This window comes from Rhipicephalus sanguineus, chromosome 11 (genome assembly GCF_013339695.2).
Source record: "Rhipicephalus sanguineus isolate Rsan-2018 chromosome 11, BIME_Rsan_1.4, whole genome shotgun sequence".
Taxonomy (NCBI): domain Eukaryota; kingdom Metazoa; phylum Arthropoda; class Arachnida; order Ixodida; family Ixodidae; genus Rhipicephalus; species Rhipicephalus sanguineus.
Genome location: NC_051186.1, coordinates 10,065,579 through 10,092,982, shown reverse-complemented (window position 1 = coordinate 10,092,982; position 27,404 = coordinate 10,065,579). Strand labels below are relative to the sequence as shown.

At 45.7% G+C, this 27,404-nt stretch overlaps 1 protein-coding gene across 1 annotated transcript in view; it reads right to left on the bottom strand.

Annotated features, from left to right (window-relative positions):
• Nucleotides 1–11,803: 11,803 nt before the first annotated feature.
• The window catches only part of LOC119374029 (AB hydrolase superfamily protein YfhM-like), a 175,597-nt gene continuing 159,996 nt past the window's right edge, over nucleotides 11,804–27,404 (bottom strand). Inside the window, exons 4-7 of the mRNA XM_037644084.1 lie at nucleotides 26,563–26,675; nucleotides 23,347–23,524; nucleotides 20,597–20,733; nucleotides 11,804–12,238 (exon numbers count right to left, since the gene is read on the bottom strand). Coding sequence (XP_037500012.1) covers nucleotides 11,817–12,238; nucleotides 20,597–20,733; nucleotides 23,347–23,524; nucleotides 26,563–26,675 — 850 coding nt within the window. The 3' untranslated portion in view covers nucleotides 11,804–11,816. The remainder of the gene's footprint in view (nucleotides 12,239–20,596; nucleotides 20,734–23,346; nucleotides 23,525–26,562; nucleotides 26,676–27,404) is intronic.

Sequence of the window (27,404 nt, the reverse complement as noted above, 5' to 3'; positions counted from 1 at the left end):
ATATCACGATCCCTTTGCAGTCGAAGCTTCTAGGGAACAAGCTAAGTCAAATACAAGCATCAGTTGAGAACTTAAGGGCCACACAGTGCACGGCGTCGACTTATTAGATCCGAGGCGGGCGGCAGCCATTTTGGCAGCACCGACGACGCCGTTACGTAGCGGAAGTCGCTGCCAGCCGCACGCTGATTGGTTCTGCGTCCATCGAACTGCTTCCGGCGTCGACGCTGCCGCCCGTGATGTCTGGACCGTCCAGAGGTGGACGTTTCGGCCACCGTCACCGGTAGCGTCGACGTCGAGGGACGCCGGCGTACGAAACGCCGGGAAAACGCCGGCAAAAACGCTCTATATGGTTCGGCCTGAAGGGCAGGAAGGGGTTTACGGTGACCTATAGTTGCTGTGGTCAAAACAGACGAGTTGGGTCGGCACCGTAGCATCGCAAACATGCAAAAGTGGCCCATTCTGAAGACAGCGCCAGCTTTGAAGTTCTTCTGCTCCCCGTCGGAGCTTCCACGATTCTCTTCCCTCCGTGGGGCGCTTCCCGCCGCGCAGAGCCCGTTTCTGGGAAGGTTCAAGCTGTCCTGAGTCGTGTGAGAACGCCCGTCCACTCCCAGAGACAACGCGTCGTCACTGTCAGCCAGAAATAGCATTGTCTAGTGACCTTGCTTCGTATTGTCTCAGTCGTACAAAGGTATGAGACGTATGCTGATGCGTGTAACGCTGAAGTGCGCGCGACGGCGCCAGCTCTTAGGACAACCCAGAATAACGCTCGCTTTCCTTATTTTTAGACATTTCTCATTTACTTTGCAATGGAACCCCGCTTGTTTCGATGGCATTGTTCAGCATATTTTCGGCACTCTATTGCAACCTCGTGCTCGGCCTCATACACAATGCTATGCTCTGGCCACTACACTTGAGTGCTGCACAACATTTGCAAAAGCGCACAGGGGGGAAGGGGAATGTGGCAAATGAAACTAGTTATTTCTATTTCTGCACTAAATTCTGCGACATTTTGCTGAGGTATGTAATTCATTGGGCTGACTTCAATACGTGTTATGAAATTTTTAACGCTCGCATATTTCGAGTAGTAAAAGTTCCTTGGGAATCGATTGGAATAGAGAACCATTCCGAATCAAATACCCTGAAGTCACGGATAATCGCACGGACCTATATTATTCTTTTTCATTCATTTTTCCTATCTAACGTCCTTGCTGTAATGTGCGTATCGTCGATGATTGGATGCAACGACTAAATGAACGTAATCTGCAGCATAGGTCCGCAAACTCTGCAATGAGTCGACTCACTCGGACTCAGATCGGGCCGTGAGTCTAAGTCTGAGTAGTCCGGGTGAGTAATATTTTGATGAGTGTGAGTCCGAGTGAGTCCGGTCGAAGAAGAGTTTGGTGAGTATCAGTCTGGGTGAGCTCACCGTTTTTTGCCAACCTGTTGTCTTACCTATTCAACTTAACCATTACTATGAGCATGATGTCAGCTTACGCTTATACTCACGTCTACTCACACATACTCCAGCGCACTAGCCATCATACGCCACTCAATGTTTATTGATCAGAGGTGTGAGTTAGTTACAGAAAAGGAGGGGTGGCCTTGACCTTCCCTCGCAATCTCTCACGGGAAGTTCAGGGCAAGATATCTCGTGTGAGTGCCGTCTTTCACAAAATTTTGTGATTGGATCGAAGCCACTGATAAATCGTATTTGAAGGTACGAGATGAAAAAGCGCCACGTACAGCACCGATTACATGAGATATGTGTGTTAGAGAGCATTCACGCCATGATCGACGAAGGTAATTGTAAGCTGATGCCCTCATGAGTCAACTCACTCAGACTCAGATAGGGCCGCGAGTCCGAGTCCAAGGGAGTCCGGCGGAAGAAAATTTTGGTGAATCCGAATCCGAGCAAGCCCTAAGCACAAAACATATTACTTGGGCGAGTCTGAGTGAGCTCCTCATTTCTCGCCGACCTATCACCTGCAAGGTTCTAGCAAACCTGAGCGATCCTCACTTTACATTGATTATCTCAATGGTTTCTTTCCTTCAGTCATTTGGGTATATTTCGCTTGCCTTTTAGGTTACGCGCGAAGATTGTGTCAAGAATTTGTGGTTTAATTTACATGACACAATCGACATATGATAATAAGGTAAGCTGCACTGAGAAACTATGAATTATTTTGGGCACTTGTGGTTCTTGGCTTGAGCCAAGGTGCGGTACTCAGGTCTGCTTTTTTAATTAAGCATATATCTGCCCACAGCGCAACGCGGTTGTCGTTGTCAGGCCGTGATACAGCGACCGCGTATTTAGCAGCATAGCACCGCAGCTAGTAAACCACCATGGCCGGTAACTTTATGAGAATATGCCATACGCTTACTATATTTCTGTTCTCCCACTTTCTGTCACAACCTTGCACTTAAGCGAATACTAAGGGCATTCAATAAATGAAAAAAATAAATGGTCAAGGAAGGAAACAAGCACAAAGGAGCGAGCGCCCATAAATGTTATGGTTGCCGCTTATGAGTAGTATTCTACACAGTCTTTAAAAACGGCCACATTGTGAGAACTGCAGCCGTTGAAGCTGGAGAGACAAAGGAAGTATTGCGATAAACAAAATGAGTCCGAACAGACTCGCGCTTATGGACCATTTAGCTGAACACACAGGACGACCCCTTATATGTGGCGGCCATGCCTGTTCACCTCATTTTGCTGATTGTTCGCCACATATTACAGGTAAGAGGAAGGCAAGATAAATGCAAAAAGGGCTGCCTGACAATACAGCGGGCGAGGAAGTTTCATGAGCATAACAGACGCATTGCATTGCATAGGTGTTCGACACAGAATGTGAGAAGGGCTAGGATGCCCACCCGCACCACTAAGGTGTTCGACACAGTCAATGAATACTGCATATAAGCACATTAGAAATACACGTGTTTTAAACAATAACGGCTGGTCATACGACGCTCTAAAGCACGAATATGTGCCTACATTTGCTGTGTAAGCAAAATTTGGAATATCTAGGGCACTTACTCCTGTAGCCTCGAAAAATGGTGTTTTTCACGTCGATTCGCCCAAGTTCTTTATATTACTCACAAACTTTCTTCAAGGTAATATACTAAATGCAACGCCTGAACGTATAATCAGTGTTTTATGTTTGCAGTCCCACAAGAATAAATAATGTAGTGCGCTCGTATACCACTGTATCAAATGGACAGCTCAAATGGAGAGCTCAGCCTTCCAAGAAAACGAAACAGAATAGGTCATATTTTCACAATTTCCCCCATCTGGCAATCTCGATTAAGAATGAGAGACACTAGATTTTATAAAAACTTCACTGTCAGTCCGTGTCGAGCAAAGTTAACTTTCTCTCTTTAGAAGTTTTATAGGGAGCCGGATGCGCAAGTGCAGTGTAAATATCGAATGTCTGACGAGCCTCGTGCGCCATTGTTGCGACACGTTCCTCGAAATGAAGTGCGATTTGTGTTGAGCTGTTTTAGTGCACGGAACTGCTTTTTATGCCAACGTGATGTGTAATTTTATTCCTTCACCTTTCAAATCACTTAAAAGGTTAAGGAATGAAATGGTCTTCAGAGGACCGCAGACAACGTTACAGCTAGATGGAAACAATAGACATGTTATTTACTGTATCTCCGCATGACTTCGAAAGTTAGAACGACAGCAGTAGTCATATAGACTGAACGCAGCGACGACAGAGCGCCCAGCCCTAATGCAGAGTGGCGTCACGCCATCCATTGTAAAAGGCGCGAAAAGATAGTCGTGGGTTGTCAAGCTCGGACATGCGGCGCAGCTCACAAAGAGCAACATTTCAAATAAGCAGTCATTTGGGGCAGCGTAACACCTGCTTCGCGTTTTTTACGTAACCGTTGTGTTTGGTGAGTAGCAGTAGTAGCAGGAGTACTAGTAGTAGCAGTAGTTGTGGTAGTAGTAGTAGTAGCAGTAGTAGTAGTTGTAGTAGTAGTAGCAGTAATAGTAGTACAAGTAGTAGTAGACGTAGTAGGAGTAGTATTAGGTGCCCACAGAAAACTCCTAACGGGTCCAATGGCGGAGCTGCCAGGTCACGCGATCTCACTTTGACCAATCAGGCGTAAGCGCGCGCATTTCAAGTCTAGCGGCGGATTCACGACATCACGTGATCTCCTTAGCCAATCATTAGACTCGCGCGCTTGCACAGCCACACGTGATCTCGCTAGCCAATCGCATAGAAATCATCGTGCCGAAGACGCAAAGTTGCGAGCTCGCTAAGCGGAGGCCAAGCGTCAGCAGATAGCCCACGACTCCGAACTGCACGCTCACAAAACTAAGGCCAGCGGCGCGTCGAACTTTCCGAAACGCGAGATCGAGAAGCCGAGGCAACACAGCGACGAAGGGTTGTCGCCACTACTGAAGGCAACAAGGGCCTGGGCCACTGCAAAGAATGCCTCATGTGGGATCATCGCTCATAGACAGCATCGCTGTGCGACCATCTTCACGGAGTGGTTTACCGTAGATTTTTTCTAGCCTGAAATTTTAGATTTTGATTCACTAAACTGGGAAGACGTCATACAAGTATTCATTGACCACAAATGAGATCTGTGCAGATTGCGGGAGGGAAATACGCATGGTAGCCTGTAGGCTATTACAATTGTAGGAGATGCGAGTGTAATATCTCCGCATATTTTGACGTGTAACATGTGAACGAGTACACCGCTGTGTTGGTGCCATATATAATTTTACGCGATAGGCCTTTTCAAGATTCCAGCCTTTAGACGGGCATCACGCAATAATTTGTGCAGGCTAGTGTGTGCATATTGCTTAGCCGCCGGGGTGTCGCTCTGCTCAACTCCAGGACGCGGGTTCCATTGCCGATCACGTCGGTCGCATTTCTATGAGGGTGAAATGCAAGAACACACGCGCACTTGGATCTAGCTGCACGTTAAAGGGCCCCTAAATCATAACTGATATTTTTTTTACCATTTCAAGTAAAGGCGACATCAAGTCCACGAATGCGTCACGATAAACAATACTCGAGCCCAAACGAGCACAACGTTCTAACGCCATCTCGTTTTTTTGTTGGGTTGCCGGTTGCTGTACAGCAGTTTAAAGCTTGAAATTACGTTCGCCTTGCCATTCGTTCCGCCTGTCCGTCACACTCTTAGCGTCATAACGTAAAGTTTTCTTGAAATATGAATCACCTACTAGGTAAAACTCGTTTTCCTCCGGATAACTTTGTCCACGCCGTCGAGACACAAGGACGCAAATGACTGTTGTCGTCTTATGAGTACCTCGCGATCCCTTGTTTCGCCATCGCCACACCGTCACAGAAAAAAAAAATGCCCATTCAAACCTGCCGCATTAGTTTACGTGTTCCCAATTCCCTCGTTCAGACACAACGAGGTGAATTGGGTCACCTACCTTATGAGTCTTTACGTCAAAAAACGCGTGCAGTAAAGATCCCTTTTCACTCTTCACGGAGGCTGAAAGTCAGTTTAGGTTTAGGCCTTCCAAAAGGCTCACAGCTCTCTTCTTGATAGCCATAGGCTTCTCCTTCACCTTCTTGAGGTTCTTGTCCACAGCCCTTGTCGCTTTTTCAAGGAAAGTTCCCTCAGTCATTAGCACGAAGGATCCCTCCTTATCGGACAAAAGCGGCCCGATACCTTTGGCTACCAAGTCATTGGCCAGAGAATTCATCCGTACCTTTGAAGGGACTCTGCCCCGGTTGGAAGCCACAACACCAGCCGCTTCACCCACACAACGTGCCTTTTCCAGTTCATGAGCCTTAGAGGAAATAGTAAGCGCCAAGGCTAGACGGTGTACAGGTCCCAAACCAGGTTCCGAGCAAAACTTGGGGCCCAGACTCAACACCTTCTTCTGCCGTTCATCAACCACGCATTCTCCCAAAACAACGACCTTTCCGGTAGAGGCTTGCTGTTTCGATACCTCAGGCAAAGTCGACCGAACGACGTTCCAGGGGAACTCGGTGATTCGATGCATAGTACCAGACCAAACCTTCTAGGCCCGGATCACCATCCCATCACCGCTGAAACCACAACAGTGTATTGGCGACAGGCAAGGTTTTACGATGACAACCTGCGGGTGTGTTGTGGTTTATATGATTTATATTTGTGAGAACTCGCGTCACAAGAAACAAACATGAATTTAACAAAAACGTTCAGTAGTGGGTCAAACAACATTTGGATATATGAGAAGTGAACAATGGCGTGGAACAGAAAATCATTCCTGCGGAATCGCGCAAGATGGACCAGTGACTATGAAATGCAAAACTTGCATCCACTCGTTTGTAGCCCAAAATTACAATAAAGCCCGTACTGATTGCCCAGAACAGAGCTTGCTGGTTGAGGAAAAACTTGATCTTAGGCTCGAAGTAGGGACCAACGCCCTTCGGTGGTCGCTCTACAAATTGAGATGGCGATCCCAGGCGAATGTTTCAATCAGGATTCCAGTGAGTGTTCAAGAACCGAAGCTCAGCCAGGCGGCGCTTCTGGTGGTGAGGGTCTTTATTGTGCTTGTCGAAACCTGGCCAGTACAAGTACCTACGTGTCATCTTTGGATGTTTTTTTTTTTTTTACACTCTAGCAGCGTAGCGTTCTTGCCATACCTTGGTGCAAAATCTGTTTATTCCGGCTTTTGCATAATACACGTACATATTTCTATACATTAAGGTTGTTTACGTTGGTTACGACTAAGGTTCTCTGAATTTGTTTTCAGCTTTTTTTGTGCTAAACCTTAATGCCGAATTCTAGGAGACTGCTGGGCAGTAGAAGCCGCAGACGTCCTGAATCAGGGGTGGCAGTCATAAGACTCCGAGAATCTGTAACTTTACTGAGAACAATAAAGAATTTTAATTAACCAGTGAATAAATCACTCAATCTTTCGCGCGTCAATCCTTTCAATGCCTCTTACTTATCTCAGTCGATGACCTGTTAATACTGCTCTGTGATTTGAAACGCGGGATATCTTAGAGAACAACGGCTTCCATGGCTCCTGGTGAGGAATATAGTTGAATTGTACTAGAGGGGTCTGAGTAGTCTCGGTATATCACTTGCAGATAGAGACGCGCTATTCTATTTTTTTTATTTACTTAATAACTGCGTGTTTCCTTTTTTTCTTATACAGTGCTTCTAGAATACATAGAAGAGCATTCAAGAAAAGTGTTTTCGTTGCATACTATGACATTTTTGGCACTTAACGGCCTTTAACTTTCACGGTGATGCATTCCTTATCTCATTCGTCCTCTTAGCGTAGTTTTCACACGCAAGCGGAGCTCATCCGCCGTCGAAGCAGCACTCATGTAATGTGAGTGCGCGCAGCATCGAGCAGCCGCTGCTGCGGGTTTGTCAAGCGGCTGATCGCAAGACAAAGCTTGCTGAACCATGACACCGGGCTGCGAATTTGTTGGTGTGGAGCTGCTGATTTGTGATTATGTCAGGTACAAGTATTTTTACGAACTTATATCCGAGTTTCAGCCCAGAACGAACGACGCGGCCGCTAGGCTGGCATGGTCACATGTGACGCACTATAACTTGTTAGCAACCAAAATAATGCAACGTTTTTTTTTTCTGCACAGTGGTAGATGACGTCCTTGACTTCAATCAGAGGGATTTAAAAAAATTAAAAATGGCCTTTTTGAGAAAATCATTTTCAAAGTTCGGCGTTTTTGGTAAATCACTTACGTTTCAGCCCAATTATCAAGTGAAAAGGAGCGCGATAAGACCACGCAAATGATTTTAAAAGAGAGCGAAAGTATGAAAGTTAATATGTACCGATTTGTATTATCCTCACTTTAACTTGCTTGCAGCAATAAATTCCTGAAATACAGGTATTTTGTGCGATTTGCCAAGTTTGTGATTTTTTTATTTAAAAGTGCTTCGACAAGCAAGGAAAATAATAGACTCATAAGATTGTATTTCATTTGTTCTTTAAGGGAAATAAATATTGTGACGAAGACGTGCACCGTTTTTTCCCTAGGTGCGCTCAAAATTCAGAAATCGCGAAATTGGCGGAAACCCGTTTTTTGCGGCCAAAATTCTGTATATCTTTTTTTCAGGCGAACAAATTTCTTTTCGCAAAACTAACTGCGAAACGATTGTTCTGGGTGTAATGCATAGACCAACAGTAGATTTCATGACAATCGGGAATGGTGACCGGGACCTCGTGTTCTATCTTATCTGGACACACCCCTTAAATTATCGGGTACTTTGTCGCCAACATTTTGGAATTCCTTTTTAATCCGCGCTTGCGCTTATCAGGTGTAAGAATAATATGATTGTGAAGCATGAACTCATGACGATGAAACTGGCATATTGATATATGATTGTGAAGCACACTGTAGCGAGCAGGACTCCGGATTTTATGTGACAGGCCTACTGAATCAAAGTACACTGCTCACGGATTCAAACGCGACATCAAATTTTTTGTATAACGATTTGTATGCGCGATTTCTCGAGATAACCACGTCATGTTGCGACGAATCTGGTCTCTAAATATAATGTTGGCTCTGATCTGCGCGTTCGAGTCGAAATTACGCCGATATGACCCGAACGGAAGACTAGAAACGAAAACATGTGCATTACTTCGCCCTAAATTGTCCTATTTCAATCCGTGAGTATTGTACAAAGGCATCAGTTCGTTTCTCCACCACCAAAATACTGCCGCCATTGCTAGAAATAGAACCCGCATGCTCGAGTTTACCAGCGCTACATACTACCCGATAGGCTACCATGCAGTGTAAGGACAAGGCATAGGGTGTGTTGTGCGTCTATGCCTCGGTGGCGCCTTACTGCCGATGTGACTTCAAAAGCAGTTATTTAATTTCTTTTCACGCGTTCTAACAGGATGAACCCTCCCATGTCTGAATGAACAGAAATGGTACAGTGGGCATTTTTATATTGTCACGTCTGTAGAAATAATTGTAAGCGCATCATTCAAGCGACAAACACACTACAAAATTCAGTGTTACCGAGGCTATTGGCAAAAATGTTTTTACAGAGAAGCTCTGTTTGGCTAGGTTGTGGCAGATCGCGTCTGCTGACAAAATGACGCGTACAACAGCAATTTCGAGAGGGGCGAGGGGGCGGGTGCGCCTCGCCCGATCACCACCGCCGATGCCTCTTTCACAAGTGTAGCGATACTCGGCGGCGGCACTTCCCACCAATCCTTGAGCCCCTTTGTTTCGTTACGCACAGATCGCGCTAGCGCTGTTATCAACAGAGGCTATTTGGACACGCTAGTAAAGGATGCGTGTCGATCTTCCGGAGGAAGTCAACCGGCAAATGAAGGAATGCCACCGCGCACAGAAGCGCGAATGGCCGCGAAAGCGACGTGAAGCCGCTGCCGCAGAACGTGTAGCCGCAGCCGGCGCTTCGTGTTCCACCGCGTCAAGTAGCTGCAACTCCCTGACGGACAGGGGCGTAGCCAGAAATGTTTTTCGGGGGGGGCGGGGGGGGTAGGGGGGCCAACCATACTTTATGTATGTTCGTGCGTTAGTTTGTATGTGTGCGTGTTATATACGCAAGCAAAACTGAAAAATTTCGGTGGGGGGGGGGGTTATTGAACGAAAATACATCGGCTTCATTTACAAAAAGCACAGCTGCGGCTACTCGCAAACACTAGCTCTTTAGTCACTGATTAATGAGCCACTACTGTCGCGCTATCAGCTTTAGAAATATTACATGTAAATAATAGGTCCCCCTCCGACGTTTCTGACAGTAACTTCAGCATATTTACTAACAAAAGTCGCACCCGTGGCTCCCATACCTTGAACACCTTTGTTTGCTCGTGCCATCATCTTCGTCATCATCTTCATCATTGTAGCATGATCACTAAACATCCCACGTACGATTGAGCTATGGAATTCTCGACCAGTAACACTCGCTCCCTGCCACTAATATATTTTTACAGCGAAAGTGGTTATGAGATCATTTCACCGGCCGTTTTTGGCGCCGTAGTTGTCCGTCGCCGCCGCCGCCGGTGTCCGTAACCAGTATCGCTCGAAATAAGAAAAAAAAACGAAATAAGAAAAAAATTCCCGGATGGAACGAGGTTCGAACCTGGGCCCTCTGCGTGGGAGCCCAGTATTCAACCTCTAAGCCATGCTGGTGCTTGAAACTGCTTTGCAAAAAGGTCCTATACAGGCTTCATGTCGGGAAGGAACCACATTAGCATATGCAATATAGCGTGGTAGAAGAGTAAAATAAGCACCAAGCGTCACACAACGCGAATTCTGTAACCAGGCGTCACACAATGCGAATTGCGCAACGAGTAGGTTGTTGAATGCTTCCAACCAATTACAAAGGACTCTGCCATAATTCTTCATCGTCATCAGGCACAGCATCAACAAAACGCGCATAATGCCTTACATGCGTATAGCAGGTACCAACGCTCTCCCTAGAATGATGAAAAATGACACAGTGCCTGCTGCCCTACTTCTCAAAAATTACAATGATTTATAGCGTAGTGGGTTCCTCACAAGTGCACTTGTATTGGTTGTCAAGGAAGCCCATAAGCGCATGATCCACTTCCTCGGGGTCTCAGTAAAATTACAATGATTTATAGCGTATTGGGTTCCTCGCAAGTGCACTTGTATTGGTTGCCAAGGAAGCCCATAAGCGCATGATCCATTTCCTCGGGGTCTCAGTAAAGTTCTACGCCCCCCCCCCCGTCTCTCTCCCACGTCAACGTATGTTATACAGCATGACGGGAGAGGGAAATAGTGACCGGGCGTCACCCAATGCAAATTACGTAACTGGTGGACCGTTTAAAGCTTCCAACTCATTACACAGGGCTGAGCCATAATTCTTCACCGTCATCAGTTGCCGCGTCAACAAAGTGCGCATAACGCCTTACCGACGTGTAGCTGGTGCCTCGCTTCTCCACAGAATGACGAATAATGGCTTAGTAGGTGCTTCCCAACTTCACATAAATTGTGATTTATGGCATAGTGGGTACCTTTCTAGTGTACTTGTATTGTAGCCCCAAGAGAGCTTAACGGGCTCTAGAAACGCCGCTCTTCCAGCTTTCGCTGTGACTGTGCTGCAGTTTCAGCGCAGGACTGGCGTATTTTTAGCTGCCGTTGGCGAGAATCTTACTTGCATGGAAGTTGCTTCATTTTTAATCATTGTTCCTTTTGTGCATTTTCTTTATTACAGCGACTAGTGGCATTTTCTGCCATTTTTGCCTTACTGACATTGTATAAAGTTCTCACTCCTGATCTAGCCATAAAATGAGGCTGCAGTGTGTGTATGTAAGTAGATAAATAAAAAAAAAATGTTTAGGTGTTGTCGAAGTTTCCGTTTTCTTGTGAATGGCGAAGAAAAGAAAGACTGTGGTTTGCATATTAACTAATCTATGCTACGAAAACTACGTAGAGATTTATTAACACTTCACCTATCTTTTAATCTGGTTACACCGCCTGCTATCAGTATCAGTACGAAGGAATGTGGGTGAGGCGTCGAAATGCCATGAATTCTGTGCCATTTATTTCATGAAATATTTTTTTTGCGAAATTTGTACACAGGCGTGGTCCGCTTGAATAATTTCTTTATGTTGCTAGGGTTCTGAATATTTTAACATGTGCAGCTCCTCGCGGTGCGTAAAATAATAGATATTGTCAGTTAAAAGACGAAAAAAAATTAGAGAGCGTCGTAGACGGACTGCTATAGAGAGATTGCGATTATCTGGGTGTTTCGTAACAAAAGAGTTAATATTTACAGCGGCAAAACCATGGCCTCGAAAGGTGAGGAATTATTGTTCGTGCAAAGTATAACTCCAGAAGTATAAAAATGAACTATTTTTTTTATTCTGCTGTCAGCTTTGGGATGCTTACGTTCTGTGGAAGCCAGGCCAACGCTCTTGATATCCAGCTTTTCAATGGCGAACTCGAATGCCTACAGAGATCATTGCTTGACCTTTGATATGTCTTTCCTGTAAAAGTATGCGTCCGTACCGCCGACGTTGTATTTACGAAGTTCCTGATTTGTTCGGTAACCTCGTTGTAGCATTCCCGGAGAAGCCAGTGACCTGCTCCTGGATAATACACCACGCTCGATTTCCTGAGGTATACTTGATTGTATCTTGCAATGGGAGTTGTAAGAAATGCGTCTTGTTCTCCCCACAGAATCAGCGTGGTCACGTTGATTTGGCGGTAGTCAAACTTTTTCAGCTGGTCATTGTCGTCGTTGAAGGCACGGTAGTAGTTTAGGGCACCTGTCAAAGCATCTGAGGAGGGAAATAAAAAGAAAAACGTGTTCTTCTATTCGAAAGAACTAGTGCACATCGTCACGCAGTGAGGCCAATGCTGGGATGTGGACGACAAGAGGCGACAAAACAAGAACAAATGTTTATTTCATTGGACTAGCCTACGTGCAGAAAGAAGCCAACAGCCAGGAGGCTTTCGAAGTGGCCCGGAGTTCTCGGCAGTGTTCGGGAGAAGCCTGTGAGTGTCCCTGACAGAACGAGGCACGCTGCCAAGTCCGGATGTGTCACACGCTCCCGAAAAAGCGTGGGATTCGGAGAAGTCTGGACGCCTCGCGCGTTTATAGGCAACCTGCTAAGGTTTACAAATATTTCCAATGGTTAATAAAACGTGGGCATAGAAACCCCGCATCTGGTGATTCAAAAACTGAACGAAACATTTTGTAACGAATTGCAGACGGAATATTAACGTCCGTTTCAATTCGAAGGCGCAAATCCATTTTGAGCGCCACAAAGCCTGTGATAAACCTAAATAAGTGATTCGAATATATGGCTTGCTATTTTCATTTACGACGAGTACTAAGTACTAAGTAATATCTTAGTAATACGGTCAGTTTGGAAGAGTATATTCCTCTTGACTTGTTTAGAAAAGCACTAACACTATACATATCATATTCGTAAATGGTTTTTCTCGCTCTGCGGACGGTGCAGTAGGGTTGACATAAATGTCAATATATTCTGTAGCATACTGTAGGGTGTAACTTACTTGAAGTTTGCACTTTCACCGTACAAAATGGGTGTATTCACTTCCACATTTGATATTTGATAAACCGTACAGTTTGCGTCAGAAAATTCAAACCCAATAGTTTAAGAATCAAGAGTGTGCAGTAACGTTGGTAAATGCCTTGACGATTGCGCTCACATCGGAAGCGTATATCCTTAAATGAATCAAGCTAAATAATTGCAGCATAGCCTCCCTTTATCAACAAGAATGGTTAGGAGTATAGAGAGGAAAATTATCGTGTCTATGTGGTTCGCAATCGTAGGTCCAAATTACAGGGCCCCGTTCGCGATATTGTTTGTCGACACCATCTCAGTGATGCCCCCCTGTACCCAGTACCCCTGATCTTACGGCCTGGTGACTAGATTCTGCCCGAGTTGGAAAGAGTGACGTTATTCAGAATAGTAAATAAAAGCTTACAGGCACTCAAAAATACCGAAAGATTTTCTTCTTGCGCAGTTTCGGATTATGTCCTTTTTTTAACTGACTTGCCAAACTTTTTGTTTGAAAGCAGTTTATTGTAAATTGCACAATTACTTATAATTCCTGCTTGCAAATACGCTTGTGTGGTCAATATACTGAACGTAGCTAAGCTACTTAGTTTTTCTCGGAGTGCACGCAATCCTCCTTAAGCTTCAAAAGTCGGCTACCTTGTTGAGACGTGCCCGACCACTAGTAGATTATTTCTTCCCTGTGAGGGGCATTCAACATCGCGTAAAACGCCAGAAACTGCTCAAAATGCTTCATTGAATGTTTTACAGCGAAAGCTGTTATGAGATCATTTCACCGGCCGTTTTTGGCGCCGTAGTTGTCCGCCGCCGCCGCCGCCGCCGGTGTCTGTAACCAGTATCGCTCGAAATAAGAAAAAAAAAAAACGAAATAAGAAAAAAATTCCAGGATGGAACGAGGTTCGAACCTGGGCCCTCTGCGCGGGAGCCCAGTATTCAACCTCTGAGCCATGCCGGTGCTTGAAACTGCTTTGCAAAAAGGTCCTATACAGGCTTCATGTTGGGAAGGAACTACATTAGCAAATGCAATATAGCGTGGTAGAAGAGTAAAATAAGCACCAAGCGTCGCACAACGCGAATTCTGTAACCAGGCGTCACACAATGCGAATTGCGCAACGAGTAGGTTGTTGAATGCTTCCAACCCATTACAAAGGGCTCTGCCATAATTTTTCATCGTCATCAGGCGCACCATCAATAAAGTGCGCGTGATGCCTTACATGCGTTTAGCAGATACCAAAGCTCTCCGTAGAATGACGAAAAATGGCACAGTGCCTGCTGCCCTACTTCTCAAAAATTACAATGATTTATAGCGTAGTGGGTTCCTCGCAAGTGCACTTGTATTGGTTGCCAAGGAAGCCCATAAGCGCATGATCCATTTCCTCGGGGTCTCAGTAAAATTACAATAATTTATAGCGTAGTGGGTTCCTCGCAAGTGCACTTGTATTGGTTGCCAAGGAAGCCCATAAGTGCATGATCCATTTACTCGGGGTGTCAGTAAAGGTATTCACCCCCCCCCCCGCCCCCGGCTCTCTCCCACGTCAACGTATGTTATACAGCATGACGGGAGAGGGAAATGGCGACTGGGCGTCACCCAATGCAAATTACATAACTGGTGGGCCGTTTAAAGCTTCCAATCCATTACAAAGAGCTGAGCCATAATTCTTCATCGTCATTAGTCGTCGCGTCAACAAAGTTCACATAATGCCTTACAGACGTGTAGCTGGTGCCTCGCTTCTCCGCAGAATGACAAATAATAGCTTAGAAGGTGCTTCCCAACTTCACAAAAATTGTGATTTATGGCGTAGTGGGTACCTTTCTAGTGTACTTGTATTGTAGCCTCAAGAGAGCTTACAACGGGCTCTAGAAACGCCGCTCTTCCAGCTTTCGCTGTGACTGTGCTGCAGTTTCAGCGCATGCCTGGCGTTTTTTATGCAGCGTCATTGGGATGCGTGGCGAAAATTGAGAAAAAAGCAGTAAAAACTTTTCTAATCACTCTGAGGTACATACCTCATGTGACAAAACACAAAGCTTTGTTATTTTATCTCACGCTTCTTATCGACCTGCGGAATCGCTGGATAGCAAACCACCGCGAACAACGATGAGCGTCCTTCTAGAAACAACAATTGAAATATGCAGTATATATGGGCGCTATACTGATTCCAAGATAAATATGGTAGCAAAGCTTCCACAGAAACCCATGCGTTTGGAAACAGGTTGTGCACGAGCTATTCTTTAGCTGAGCGCAGTATGCAAGGACACTGTTGCGGTTGGATATCTATTTGTGTTAAAACAATCTAAGTAAATGTGTTTGGGTCTTTAGACGCCTGGGAGCCCACTGGCCAGGAATTTGTTTCGTGGGGAGGTAGGGGGGACAGAGAGAGAAAATCATCTTTAATGAAAATCCCGCAGAGGTTAGCCTGGATGGCGCTCGACCAAAATATGGGAGTGAAGGGGCGGGGGGGGTGTAGGCAGGCAATGCTTCTTGCGCATTGTTTTCTATCCAGCTATGAAGTAGTGCATTTATAAAGCATGACAGCGTAGCGGGGCAACCTGCGTCTTCTTCCGCAAGTAATCACCTTTTTGTTAGTTTTTTGTACTCGTCATTAAGTACACTCAGTGAAGCACCTTATTGCACTCCTCTTGAGTGTTGACCTTGTTGAACGTTCTCCAAATTTCATTCTGTTTCTAGTTGTTTAGTCAAACAGACATTGTTTCTTTAAGATTGCGCTGAGGCAAATACAAAAGGCTGATTCGAACCGAGAGGGTCCAAGGGATCAAGAGGCTAGTGCAAGATAGGCAGAAAGCAGTGCTTTTCATGCAGCAGATTTTATTTAACTGCAGTAGTTAGCGAAAGGCGATGTCGGTATGCAAACAAACATATTGGTAGTTGACTGAAGGAAATACAGTGACATCCTTTGTTATGTTATTACATTTTGCAATGCAGTAAACACAATAAATGACCAAATGTAACGCTGAAGTCAAGACCACATGTACGCCCATATGAAGCTTACAGTGGCGAAATTACAATAAACTTCCAGAAGCTAAATGATAAAATCGAAACGGCAACGACTTTGATCAAAACGGTCGATTACTTCGGGAGCGCTGATACTTAGGTCTCTGCGAGATTACAAAACTGCGAACCCTGTCAAACGTTATTCTCATTTGCCGAGCGCAGGTAGTTTTTCAGTAATATCAAGCTCTAAAAGCTTCTCTCTGGGAAGGTGTGGTGACTGGGAGTGTTCCCAATATCTGAATGGGCCTGTAAGGATTGGGATAAAAAGTTTCGTCACAGGGTGAAAGGGCGACGGATCCTTTGCCAGGGCGCATGTCTGGCTCGGCTTTCTCTCATTTCTCCCGCCAGACTCTTTGTTCTCCCATTACTTCCATTTCATCCACATCATGATTAAACGCCTGGACGAGCTTCGCCGCGCTATCCTCTCTGATGTCTCGAGCTTTCGGAATCATTGAAGAAATAGTAACCTTGAAGCATTCAATCACCGTCCTGTGGCGCACAAGCCGTTCGTCCAGCTGTGCCATTATAGAATCAATGAATGGTAGAAACACGTTTCTTTCGGTAATAATCTACGGGGCTCTCGGATGTACAGTTTACTTTGTGTAGTTTAGGAGTGCCATTTCGTCGATTGGACATTACTACATTTTTTATTGTACATGGGCATGTACTTCGAAATGTGAGATGGCAGGAACTTGTGTAATTGTATGGTGCTTCTTGAGATGTGATGACATTTTTGCAATGTTCTGTAGTGTGATATTTCTTGAATATATTATGTTATAACCGTATTTACATTTTATGACAAATGCAGCAATGTTTCTTATGTTAATTGCTAGAATGAATGCTTGCTAAACTTCGTTTTGTTCTTGCTTTGTTATCCAACTTTCTCGTTCATACAGTTTGACTATTCTTATGCCCAAGTGTAACTGTTCTAACCACTTCCTGTTTGGGCCTGTACAAAGGCCTACAGTATCGTTAAATAAAAAAATAATCAAAATTTGGAAGCCAAATATACCACTTCGGAAAACATTTTCGCAAGGGAGTCACCTGCCTCTTCGCGGATTTTTCATATTGCTTCCTGAACTACGTAGATGTCGTCTATTGCTGCGGTAAAATCTACGTCCTTCGCCTGCGGCTTCCTGAAAAGTGGCATTGTCATTGATGGTACGTGTTCAGCGATGTGTTCACTAACGAGAAACGATGCGTATAGTAAGGCTGTAACAAGTTGTTTGTTTGTGTAGACCTTTCCCATTTTCCTTTCGTATTAATATCTTCCAGTTTAGCGATCACCGCTTCAAACAAATCTACAAAAGAAAAAATAGCGTCGTGCCTCTCTCCCCAGCGCGGTCCTCACAAATTGAGGCGACTTCCTTTGCGACTGCGGGTGCATTGAGCCGATCGTGTCTCGCAGAGCATCAGAGCGCATAGCTGATTGTGTAAAATATGTTGCTGTTTCTTTCACTGTTCCAAAGCAGTTCCATATATCCCCGACAGAGCCGGCAGCGCAGAGCACCAGGTTGGTGGCTGGCGCCGTGCATGTGGAGGGCGGATGGGTATTTTTTTACGCACGACAGCTTGTTCTCCGCTCATTCTCCCGGCCATTGAACTTGCAACATCGTATCCTTGTCCACGAAGGTTTTCATGTTGTTACCAATTTCAATGAGAAATCATTTAATTTCTTCAGCGAGACCTCTCCCAGTTTGATCTTGCACGGGAATAAAACCAAGGAAAAACTAATCAATGCGCCTTCGGTTCTCGTTCAGATACCTAGCCCAAATAGTCAATTTTTCAGTGCAGGAAATATCACTTGTTTCCTCCTCTAATATAGGAAAACAGCCTGAAGCATTGAAATTTGAGGCTAGGCGTCTCCCTAATAAGGTCCGCAGAAATGTGAAAAAAAATCGTTGGGCTGATGATATAAGAGGCGTTGCCCTCGGCACGTCACCAGGTGGTTCTTAAGAGCTATGTCACCGCATTCGAATCGCATACGCAAAAGCGCTCTGAAATTTCCTTCATTAACATCGGGAGCGGAGTTTAGATCAAACGGCCCACTATCCTTATGGCTACGAAGTGGAAAGCCTTGGCGCCCGCAAAACAACACGGTTTTGACAATGGGCACTAACCTTCTCCTGTTTTCATTGATTTGTGATTGTCTTCCCTGCTCTAACTGATGAATGAGTGAAGCAACGCTGCCCGAAAATGTCTTTAAAAATCATCAGCTGCCACTTCACAGTCGCGATGATATTCTGTATTTTCATGCACGTTGAACGTTTCCAGCGCGTGTTTACAGTCCGCGAACGGTCTTGTGACGAGACCTCCAATCCAAGCGCTCAATCCAAGACCTCCAAACGGCGCTAAAAAAGACCGGTCAGTCCGCAGATCAGTCAGTTACAACTGGTGTATATTTCCACCTTAAGAGGATCCTGGAAGAATCGGATGCTACTCGAATGCTTTTGGAAATCAGAGAACCTAACTTCGATCTCCTTCTTTAAACTCCGTAATATTGGGCGGAGCATTTCTGTGGGAAGCGTTGTGCTCGTATCTCTCACAAATATTTTGCAGGAAGGAAAGTGACAAAGATTAGCCTCACTAGCCTGCTGTTGGAAAAGGTTGAGTTTCGGCTCAAAAGCCTTAACGTCTGCAAGCTTGTAGGACACCGGTTTCCCTCTTCATCGGATAACCGTCCTTGCCTGATTGTCACTAATCCCGTTGATCGGGATGGCAATCGCCGGGTGGATTCTAAGGGCTGGCGTCACGGCCCTCCGAAAACGCACCACGAAAGCGCGGACAATTTAGAGTTGGTCCTTTGGTGCGCCAGCGAACGCCGGTTGTGGTCCAAAGGCCGAGTCAGAGCCGAGAGTCGATAACACAAACGAAAACGAAATATATTCTCAGTTAAGGCAATACAAATATCACAAACACGTGCACACTCGGCTGGTACCAGTTACAGCTTCACAATATAATTCAGATGGTGTTTACACAACGGGAGCTAAACAAACAGATCACACGCTACAAATGCAATCGCCCCGCCACGGTGGTCTAGTGGTTATGGCGCTCGACTGCTGACCCGAAGGTCGCGGGATCGAATCCCGGCCGCGGCGGCTGCATTTTCGATGGAGGCGAAAATGTTTGAGGCCCGTGTACTTAGATTTAGGTGCACGTTAAAGAACCCCAGGTGGTCGAAATTTCCGGAGCCCTCCACTACGGCGTCTCTCATAATCATATCTTGGTTTTGGGACGTTAAACCCCAGATATTATTATTATTACAAATGCAATCGCATGCATTACAACTATTCAAGGACAGTTAAAGTCCCGAACGTACGACGGCGTATCCAGTCCACAGTTCTTCGACGGTAATCGAATGCTTCTCTTCTAGGAAACACTCACGCCAGCTCCAGCGTTGATCGTCGTAGCTCAACAGTCGTCGTAACTTGTCACGGCTCACACGGCGTCGTCATCCGATTCTCCCAGATCGACGATCGACTGGCCGCACACCATCATAAACACGTCTTCTTTGGCTAACGGAGCCACACTCTGGTTACTTCACCATATCCGGGTCGACGGACTCATTCCCGTCTCGACTGTCCGTCTCACCGTCGTTTGCACGCTTTTATCCCTTCTCCCCCGGTTTCTAGAAGCGCCGGGAGGGCGTGCAGTACAGCCAAGGCTAAGGATAGTTCGAGATTTCTCTCGCCGGTTCTACTCGCGGCGGCGTCGCTCGGGGATGCGTCCCCCCTTCCTTCTAGAAACATCCAGGCTTTGCCGGGTGTTTGATCGGGTTGTCTGCGTCTGGCCCGTGTGGGTGTGGAGGATGCGGCGCGTCGGCGCCTTTTGATGCTTGTTTTTTCGTCGTTCGCGCTTCTTGGGCGAGCGGTTCGTGCCGTTCTGTCTCGTAGCCGTTTGAAAGCGGCCGCGCGCGCGCTTTATGGGCGCTCGTTTGTGACACTGACCTATTTTTTTCTACAAAAAATCTTTCTTATCCTTGTGCAAAGCGAAAACGTGAAGACGTTATCTGGCTAAGTGGGAAGATAGGGTACAATGCCAACTGGAAGCGATCTTTGTTCCTGTCTAACCCTATTCGAGGTCAAAACTGCCATGTCGGCCTTCACATAGGATGTGACAAACTGAGGAGGAGGGGGCGGGGTCTGACGTGGGGGCCCCATAATACTGCCTGGACGCCACATGCGACCCGCGGGGCACAGGTTGCCGATCCCTGTCTTATACTATTCCTAAAGTACGCGTGTGTGTCCCCGTGAAGGCTGCTGATGCGATTATTCAGGGCAGAAAAAGAACCGTTTCACACTTCCGAGATGACTAATAACCACAGAGTACCACAAAGAGTGACCGATTTGTTTATGGATTCAGGGTTGAGTCAAGAAAGTACGCGTCGCCTGAACAGATAAATTATTGTTGTGAGACTTCTGCGCAGGTTACGAATAGATTTTACGTGATAAGTCTGCACTCAACGTAGTTATGGCTTTCAATTGCACGAATCGTCAGTAGAGCACTTCATTTTTTTCGAAACATTGTTATAAGGCAGACGTCATGCATTTCTTGTTTAACTGCTGCAGTGAATTACTTACCTTTTTGTGAAAATACATATTTATGGGCTTCCTCTTCGCCAAAGGTGAAGCCTTTGTGAATCTTGTCAAAGAACGAAAAGTCCCACATTTCGAGGTATTTCTCGGGAACGTTTTCATGCCGGAACGGAAGGAAGTACCTGGGCATATTCAAGTGAACGTGTCGTGACATGGGTTATTGGAAGATGATAATGAACGCTCAAACGTAACGCCAATAAACGTTTTGAAAGACATTATAAAGAATAAGAAGCTGGGCGTTATGCATGGGCTATTTATGACACGCAAGTACCGCACGCACCAACCCTCTCCTGTGCTTTTGATATTCGCGGACAATCATCTCCAGCACAATTGTATTCAGTTATCACCTGTATAAACATCCGTCATATAATTTAGTGTCACACTCGGTTTGTTCCTGGTGTTCGTACTTTAGCATCTCCTTCCAAAATTCGAAGCTAATTTTCTATCCTTGTCTGTGTATCGGATAAAGTCAGTTTGACGGGATTCCGTGTGCTCGCCGGAAGCATCGTAAGAACTTGAAATTGAACGCCAAGCACAAAATAAAAAAAAAACAGCAATGATTTGGGCAACCTAGTGTATTCCACGTAATGTGTCATTTGTAAATGAAACACTACATATGTGAGACGTGACAAGAAGCTCAACCGCCATGGCGCTGATACAGCGAACAGTTTACCAAAAGGAGTAGCTATTGATTTCAATCAGCAAGGCCACAACTTTGACACAGCATGCCTTCGTGTTCTACAAACACATTCCTCTTCGCCTCGTGAGAATAAATGCATAGAGACGTCCTGCATGCAGAAATTTAAATGCCTACATCACTCAGAGATTAATTTGGTACGTGGTAAGCTGGAATCCACGTGGTAAGCCCTCGGAATACTTTGTGGCGCTCGGATTAATAAAGCAGGCATTTGAACTAACGTGAGCAGGGAAACCTATTCTTTCGCGTGTAATTCTACTTTGTCTAAATATTGCGTATGTCCATATTTTCCTTTATTCTACTGCCTAAGCGATCCAGCTAGAGACGCTTTCGATACCTCATGTTTCTTACATCAGAAAAGCTGTTGTAAGACTTCTCGTCGGTTCCTTAAAAGCGTACAACATGTGGTGCACTTATGACGTATAAGCTGGACGCCTCTGACGCACAGTGTGGCAATGTGTTTCCGATCGGAAAAAGTATTTTATTGACGAGCCTCTGAAATCTGAGTGCCACAGCGCAAGTACAGCGCTTAAAGAGGCAAGCTTTCCCAGAAAAGTTTGGTGGTTATTGTCTAGAGCCTGATTATTGAATAAACACTTATGGTGCAGAAACATAACAAATCACTAACGAACGATAAAGCTCGCCTTTGCGTAAGTTAAGGACGTTATGGCTTCAGGTGCAAATTGGAAATAATACCTTTCAATCGAGTACCTGTGTAAGCGGTTTCGAGCTGCGCATATTTGACAAGTGCCGGTGGGTCCTCGCTCTGATAGCAACTTTTCACTAGTCGCGTAATTTCTTACATTTAATTAAAGCTGCTTGACCCCATCGTCGCATGCGTGCTGTTCTCTCATTTTGATCTTTTGTATTAATTATACAGGGTAACAAGGATTAGGAACGTTTTGATATCTCGCACCTCCACGAAGATATCCGGGTGCACTTTGCTCAAGCTTAACAGTGCATTACGTCATACGAAGTAACATAAACGAAGGTCATTTCGCGTGACAGGGTGAATACCAAAATACGGAAAGAGCGACCAAGGACGGCAAAAGCACTGGTTAGGTTGAGCAACAAAATTAATAAATTTGCACGTATATAACCGAATCAGGTCGCGCAGGGCAGGGTGGGTTGGAGGTCATTGGTAGAGGCCCTCGTCCTGCAGTGGACGCAAGATAGGCCGACGATTATGAGGAGCACTGCATGAAAAGTACGTATGTGGAAAAGAGGGAGACAACAGAACTCTCATTGTCCAAGACACTGGTCGGTGTCTTGGACAATGAGAGTTCAACGGTGCCTTGGACAATTGAAATTTTTGGAGCTGGCTCGCCAGGTTCTTAAGCTGGGGCGAAGTCCCGCGCCGAAACCTTAGTTCCAGAGGCGACCGCTACAGGCGCAGCTGTGTAATAGTTCATCGGTAACCCGTTAGATGGGACGCCGTCGGCGAGGCGACGCGCCATCGGAGCGGCAAACCTGCTCTTCTCCGATTCCGCACGCTCCGCTGCACACTCGACGCGCGCGCTACTTAGCACAGCTACTCCTTATGAATACCTTGGAGGTGGTGCAAGCGGCGGCTAGAGCTCGTTGGGCAGCAGCAGCTCGAGCTTGCCGGCAAGACCTTGTGGTGCGAGCTCGCGAGGCCAAAGAAAGACGCCAGAGTCGTTGCGGACCACGAGAAGAAGGCTCGCGAAGCGGAGGTGGCACGTAAGCGGCGGCAAGAGAACCTCGAAGCGGAGCGGGCGCGGGAAGCGGCGGTCAAGCGCCGAAAGCGACCGCAAGCCGAAGCTGGCGGCGCCGACGCGCGCTTCTAGCGCGAGTTCCTCGATGGATCTTTCGGCCACAACTGCAAGGTATGCGACCGCTTGTGGTTCGAAAGATTCACAGGTTTTCCCGATCTTCTCCGAGCCAGCTCCTCAATCATCGTTCACTTCGTGGATATGGCGTGATTTTTTCAACGTTAAACTGCTCAATATAAAAAATAGTTATCTTTTATTAGTAGTCATAACCTTTATCTTTGGGTACCTCATCGAAGAATACTTACCAAGACATTTTCATTTGTGTTATGCTTTCCAATAGTCGTCTTGCGAAAGCCATTGGGTGCATGCCGTTGACAATGACCAGCCCTTCAATCATCTTCTCGTGCAGTGTAGCGAAGACAAAGCCAATCATTGCGCCCCAGTCATGACCAACGAGGAAGACCTTCCTTTTTTCGGTCTTGTCTGGAAAAACAACAAGAGTTTGTCGCGGCGGTAAACAGCTTAAGGCTTTTTGCAGTGCTATGCATCAAAATATTGTAGAGTTGCCTCATTCAGTGGCAAAACGTTATGTCATGCTTATTTCACTGTTGCATCGTTAACTTGGCATTCTTCAATGGTAACAATCGACTGATGCCTAAAGAGTTGCGTTATGGGGGTGTCTTCACGTGAAGAAACTACGCGAACACATTCTGTCACTGAGTCAGACATATGGATGAACGAGGCATACGAGGTGCCACCCTAACGCACACCGCAGCTTGCACCCATCGCACATCCCACCACACGGCAAAGCAGGGCAGCGCTGCCCTTCTTGGATTAACATGAACTTCTGTACTGAGCGGGAAGGGCATCTAAGTTAGCTCGACTCCTGCATCGAAGGGTTCAACCACCACAGAGTGGAGGTTTCAACCATGCTCCCTTCGTTTAATAGCTATTCCATGATATATATCGTCACTCTGTTTGACGATTTGTATGGAACTTACGTTTACAAAGAATCGCTGCATTTAGAAATATCCTGGAAAGTTTTAGAATGCCAATTCGTCGTGCGGTATACTGTTTGCACAAAGAAACTCATGACGCCAAGTAATTATGCACATAACGGTAAGCGTTCCCTAATAGCTCGCTCGGGTAATCCTAAGGGTTCTGCTCGATGAACATAAGTAACACTTACTCGAAAGCGGTAATACGTATGAGTCTGTGCGAACCCCGTATTATCTAACATACAGTATATTACTTCACCAGGCAAAGATGTTCTCCTGATAGGAGGTTAAGAGCCTTAACGGAAATCCCAGACAAACGAACTTGTGCTCATTATTTCCTTGCGTTACCGCAAGTAGGACTCTGTGCATACGATTGCTAGAGTGAAATAAAGAGGTCTTCTACATTGATTCTGAATGCGTTGCATTCTGCTGGATAGCCAACGCTTAAAAGTATAACTTCCTGAGAATTTTGTGGTATAACTGCCCATCATTAGGATAGTGGTGAAAGAACATTGTATAGCGAAGTTGTAGATGGCTAGGGGTACGCGCATTTTTATACGGTCCCTGGGAAACTGGTTAGTTTACTCAGGCTCTACGAAATGTCGTTTGTCATCTATGCTGGACGCGCTGAACCAGTTATGACAGCTTCGCAGTAGTGGTGGTAAGCCTGAAGGAACAGCGGATCTAGGTAGCCTTCCTTGTTTCTCTTTATTTTTCTTTCCTTCTTTCTTCTGTTTTTTTTTTCTCTTCCTCCCTCTTTCTACCTTTATTCCTCCTTCTTCCCTTTATTTCTGTCTCTTTCTTTGTTTCGCTTCATTTCACTCTCTCTTCCTCTTTCGGTCTTGCTCTCTGTTTATTTCTCTCTCTTTCTGTCGTTCTATCATTTTATGGCTTTGGATTATTTGACTTCGGGCTCATTTGGATAATGTTGTGATATTGAGCTGTTAAACGCATCACCATATTCAATAGAGCACGAGTAAACCGTACAAGAGGGCCCCAAACAGCATTGTAATGTCTCAGCAGCTAAAGAAAACGGTCAGGCAAAAAGCCACTACTATAATAATGGCGTTGTTCTGCGCGTTAACGTGTGTATATAAGGCCTTACGTGACATTAGCGTTTGTTTCGTCAGCGATTTTTTACTTGAAAACTGCTGAATTGAACACATAGCGCTGTGCCTCCCACAATACCCTTTCTTCTGATCCTGAGCGCACCACATAGGCAATGATGCGTAGTACCTACAGTTCATACGCAATGATACTTCACTTGAATTATTCTTCATGTTGTCGAATCCACAACCATCTTTGCTCAAAAGAGATGCTGTGTCTGGAAGCACACTCATACGCAATATTTTGGAACTCTCGAAGGAACCACGCTACAAATTTGGCATATTCATACCTGCGTAATGTTTCCTTCTCAAAGGGTTCCTGACGGTGTTTCGGAAATTGTGGTAGGGTTTATGCTACACCATTATTAAATTATTCATTCGCATCATAAATTAAGCAACGCACCTTGTCTCAAGGCAGCTACGGGGAATGACCTATTAGCCTCCTTCATAGCACTTCTTTTGCGTCTGAACTCGATGGGAGTGGTTATCTCGGGCGACGGGTGCGCCTCCCGCTAGCTTATTGTTGAGGACAGCGCCGCCAGGCGCTGCTCACATGTCCTTCTCCAGTACGCCAATAATATGTAAGTGCTATGATGACAATGGACAAACTAAGGCGTCCTGAGAAATTCACCGGCAAGCGCAAAAACGGGCATTTTCTTACGAGTAGCATATTCAGGGTCAATGCTACGGCCGCAGACGCGTGATTCATGGCCTTAATCGGACAGCGAAAGTCCGATGCTCATTGTACACCTCTCGCGCGTTGCATAGCACACGCACACGATGTCACCGGTTGACATGACACGAAGGGATAAAATGAGAGCTCGCACCGCAGCAAGGGCGAGTCATGGTGTTAGGGACAATAAACTTTGAGATCAACACCGATGGCGCAGCTCACGCCAACACGATGATGGCTGTCTGCCAGAAGTTGCAAAGTGTCGCAGTCAACTTGATTGGGCGTTCTCTTTTTAATATGTTCCTCATAAATAGGTATAGAGTCTTCCAACTATTCAAATTAATATTTGTTCGCAGTAGGGTTGCAAAAATGAGCAGTGGCGTCGGTTTGACGTTGAATCAGAATGGTCACTTCCGTGAACTTGCTCACCGATGCAACGTACCGCAGGCATGCAGGAGCGCTTGAAAACAGCGGCGCTGTGATCTGACGTGATTCACAGATTTAAACAGTCGTAATTAATAATACACTTCATGCAGATATCTTCATGCAGAGATGCAGATAGCCAATGATCCCAAGGGCTACCCTACCATCTGAACGCGTTAATACAAAATTGTCGGAGACGTTTCAGGGTCGCTTAAATCTTCTCAACATCGTTAAATGAGGGTGACACTTTGCTCCAATGACCGAAATCCTGAAGCACACAGTACATTAGTAGTCGAGGTGCTGATTACGATAATTACTCACTTAGTTCTTCAATCAGCAATTTGAGATCTTCAACCAGATTTTTCATCAAATATGTAGTTGTATTTTCCGGTTTCGTCGTGTTTCCATACCCACGCAAATCTGGTGCTATAACGCTATCGAAGAAAAAACAACACAGCGTTAACAAACATTATGTTCATTACAGTGCCGTAAAGTGCGGGAGGGAAAAAAATGCGTAATTAATGTAGAGTACAGTACGGTCCACTGTTAAGGGCAACACGCGAATGAGCGCCTCTTATATTACTGGCCCCTTGAATGCAATTGGACGCGCGAACATTGGTCGTGCATGGCACAAGTCTGTCAAAAGAAGTCAGCCCTGTCAACCACCAGCAAACCTATGCAAATCTAAGCCACTATGCTTTTGCAAGAGAGCGAAATGCGGACATGCCCTGAACGAAAGTGTTCCCATTAGCAGTAGACCAGTCTGTACATCAGAAAATGCGCCTTCTTAAAACACCACTTAAAACACGCCATAAATTATTTGCACCGGCTACTTCATTTTCCATAAATATGCTTTAATTTATTAGATAGGGAGTCTTGAAAATTTTAATAAAATAGTGAATTGGAGTAAACTTGTAGAAACCTTTAGTTTAGAAGTACTTTGGTTTGGGCCAGTTCGTGTGTGTGTGTGTGTGTGTGTGTGTGTGTGTGTGTGTGTGTGTGTGTGTGTGTGTGTGTGTGTGTGTGTGTGTGCGCGCGCGCGCGCGCGTGCGTCTGAACATTTCTTTACAGAAGTCCCTTCTGTAAGCAAATGAAGGGCCTGAAGGGGTGGCGCGGGCCGAGCGGCCCGCGCCACCCCTTCAGGCCGAGGCGGGCCGCGCGTA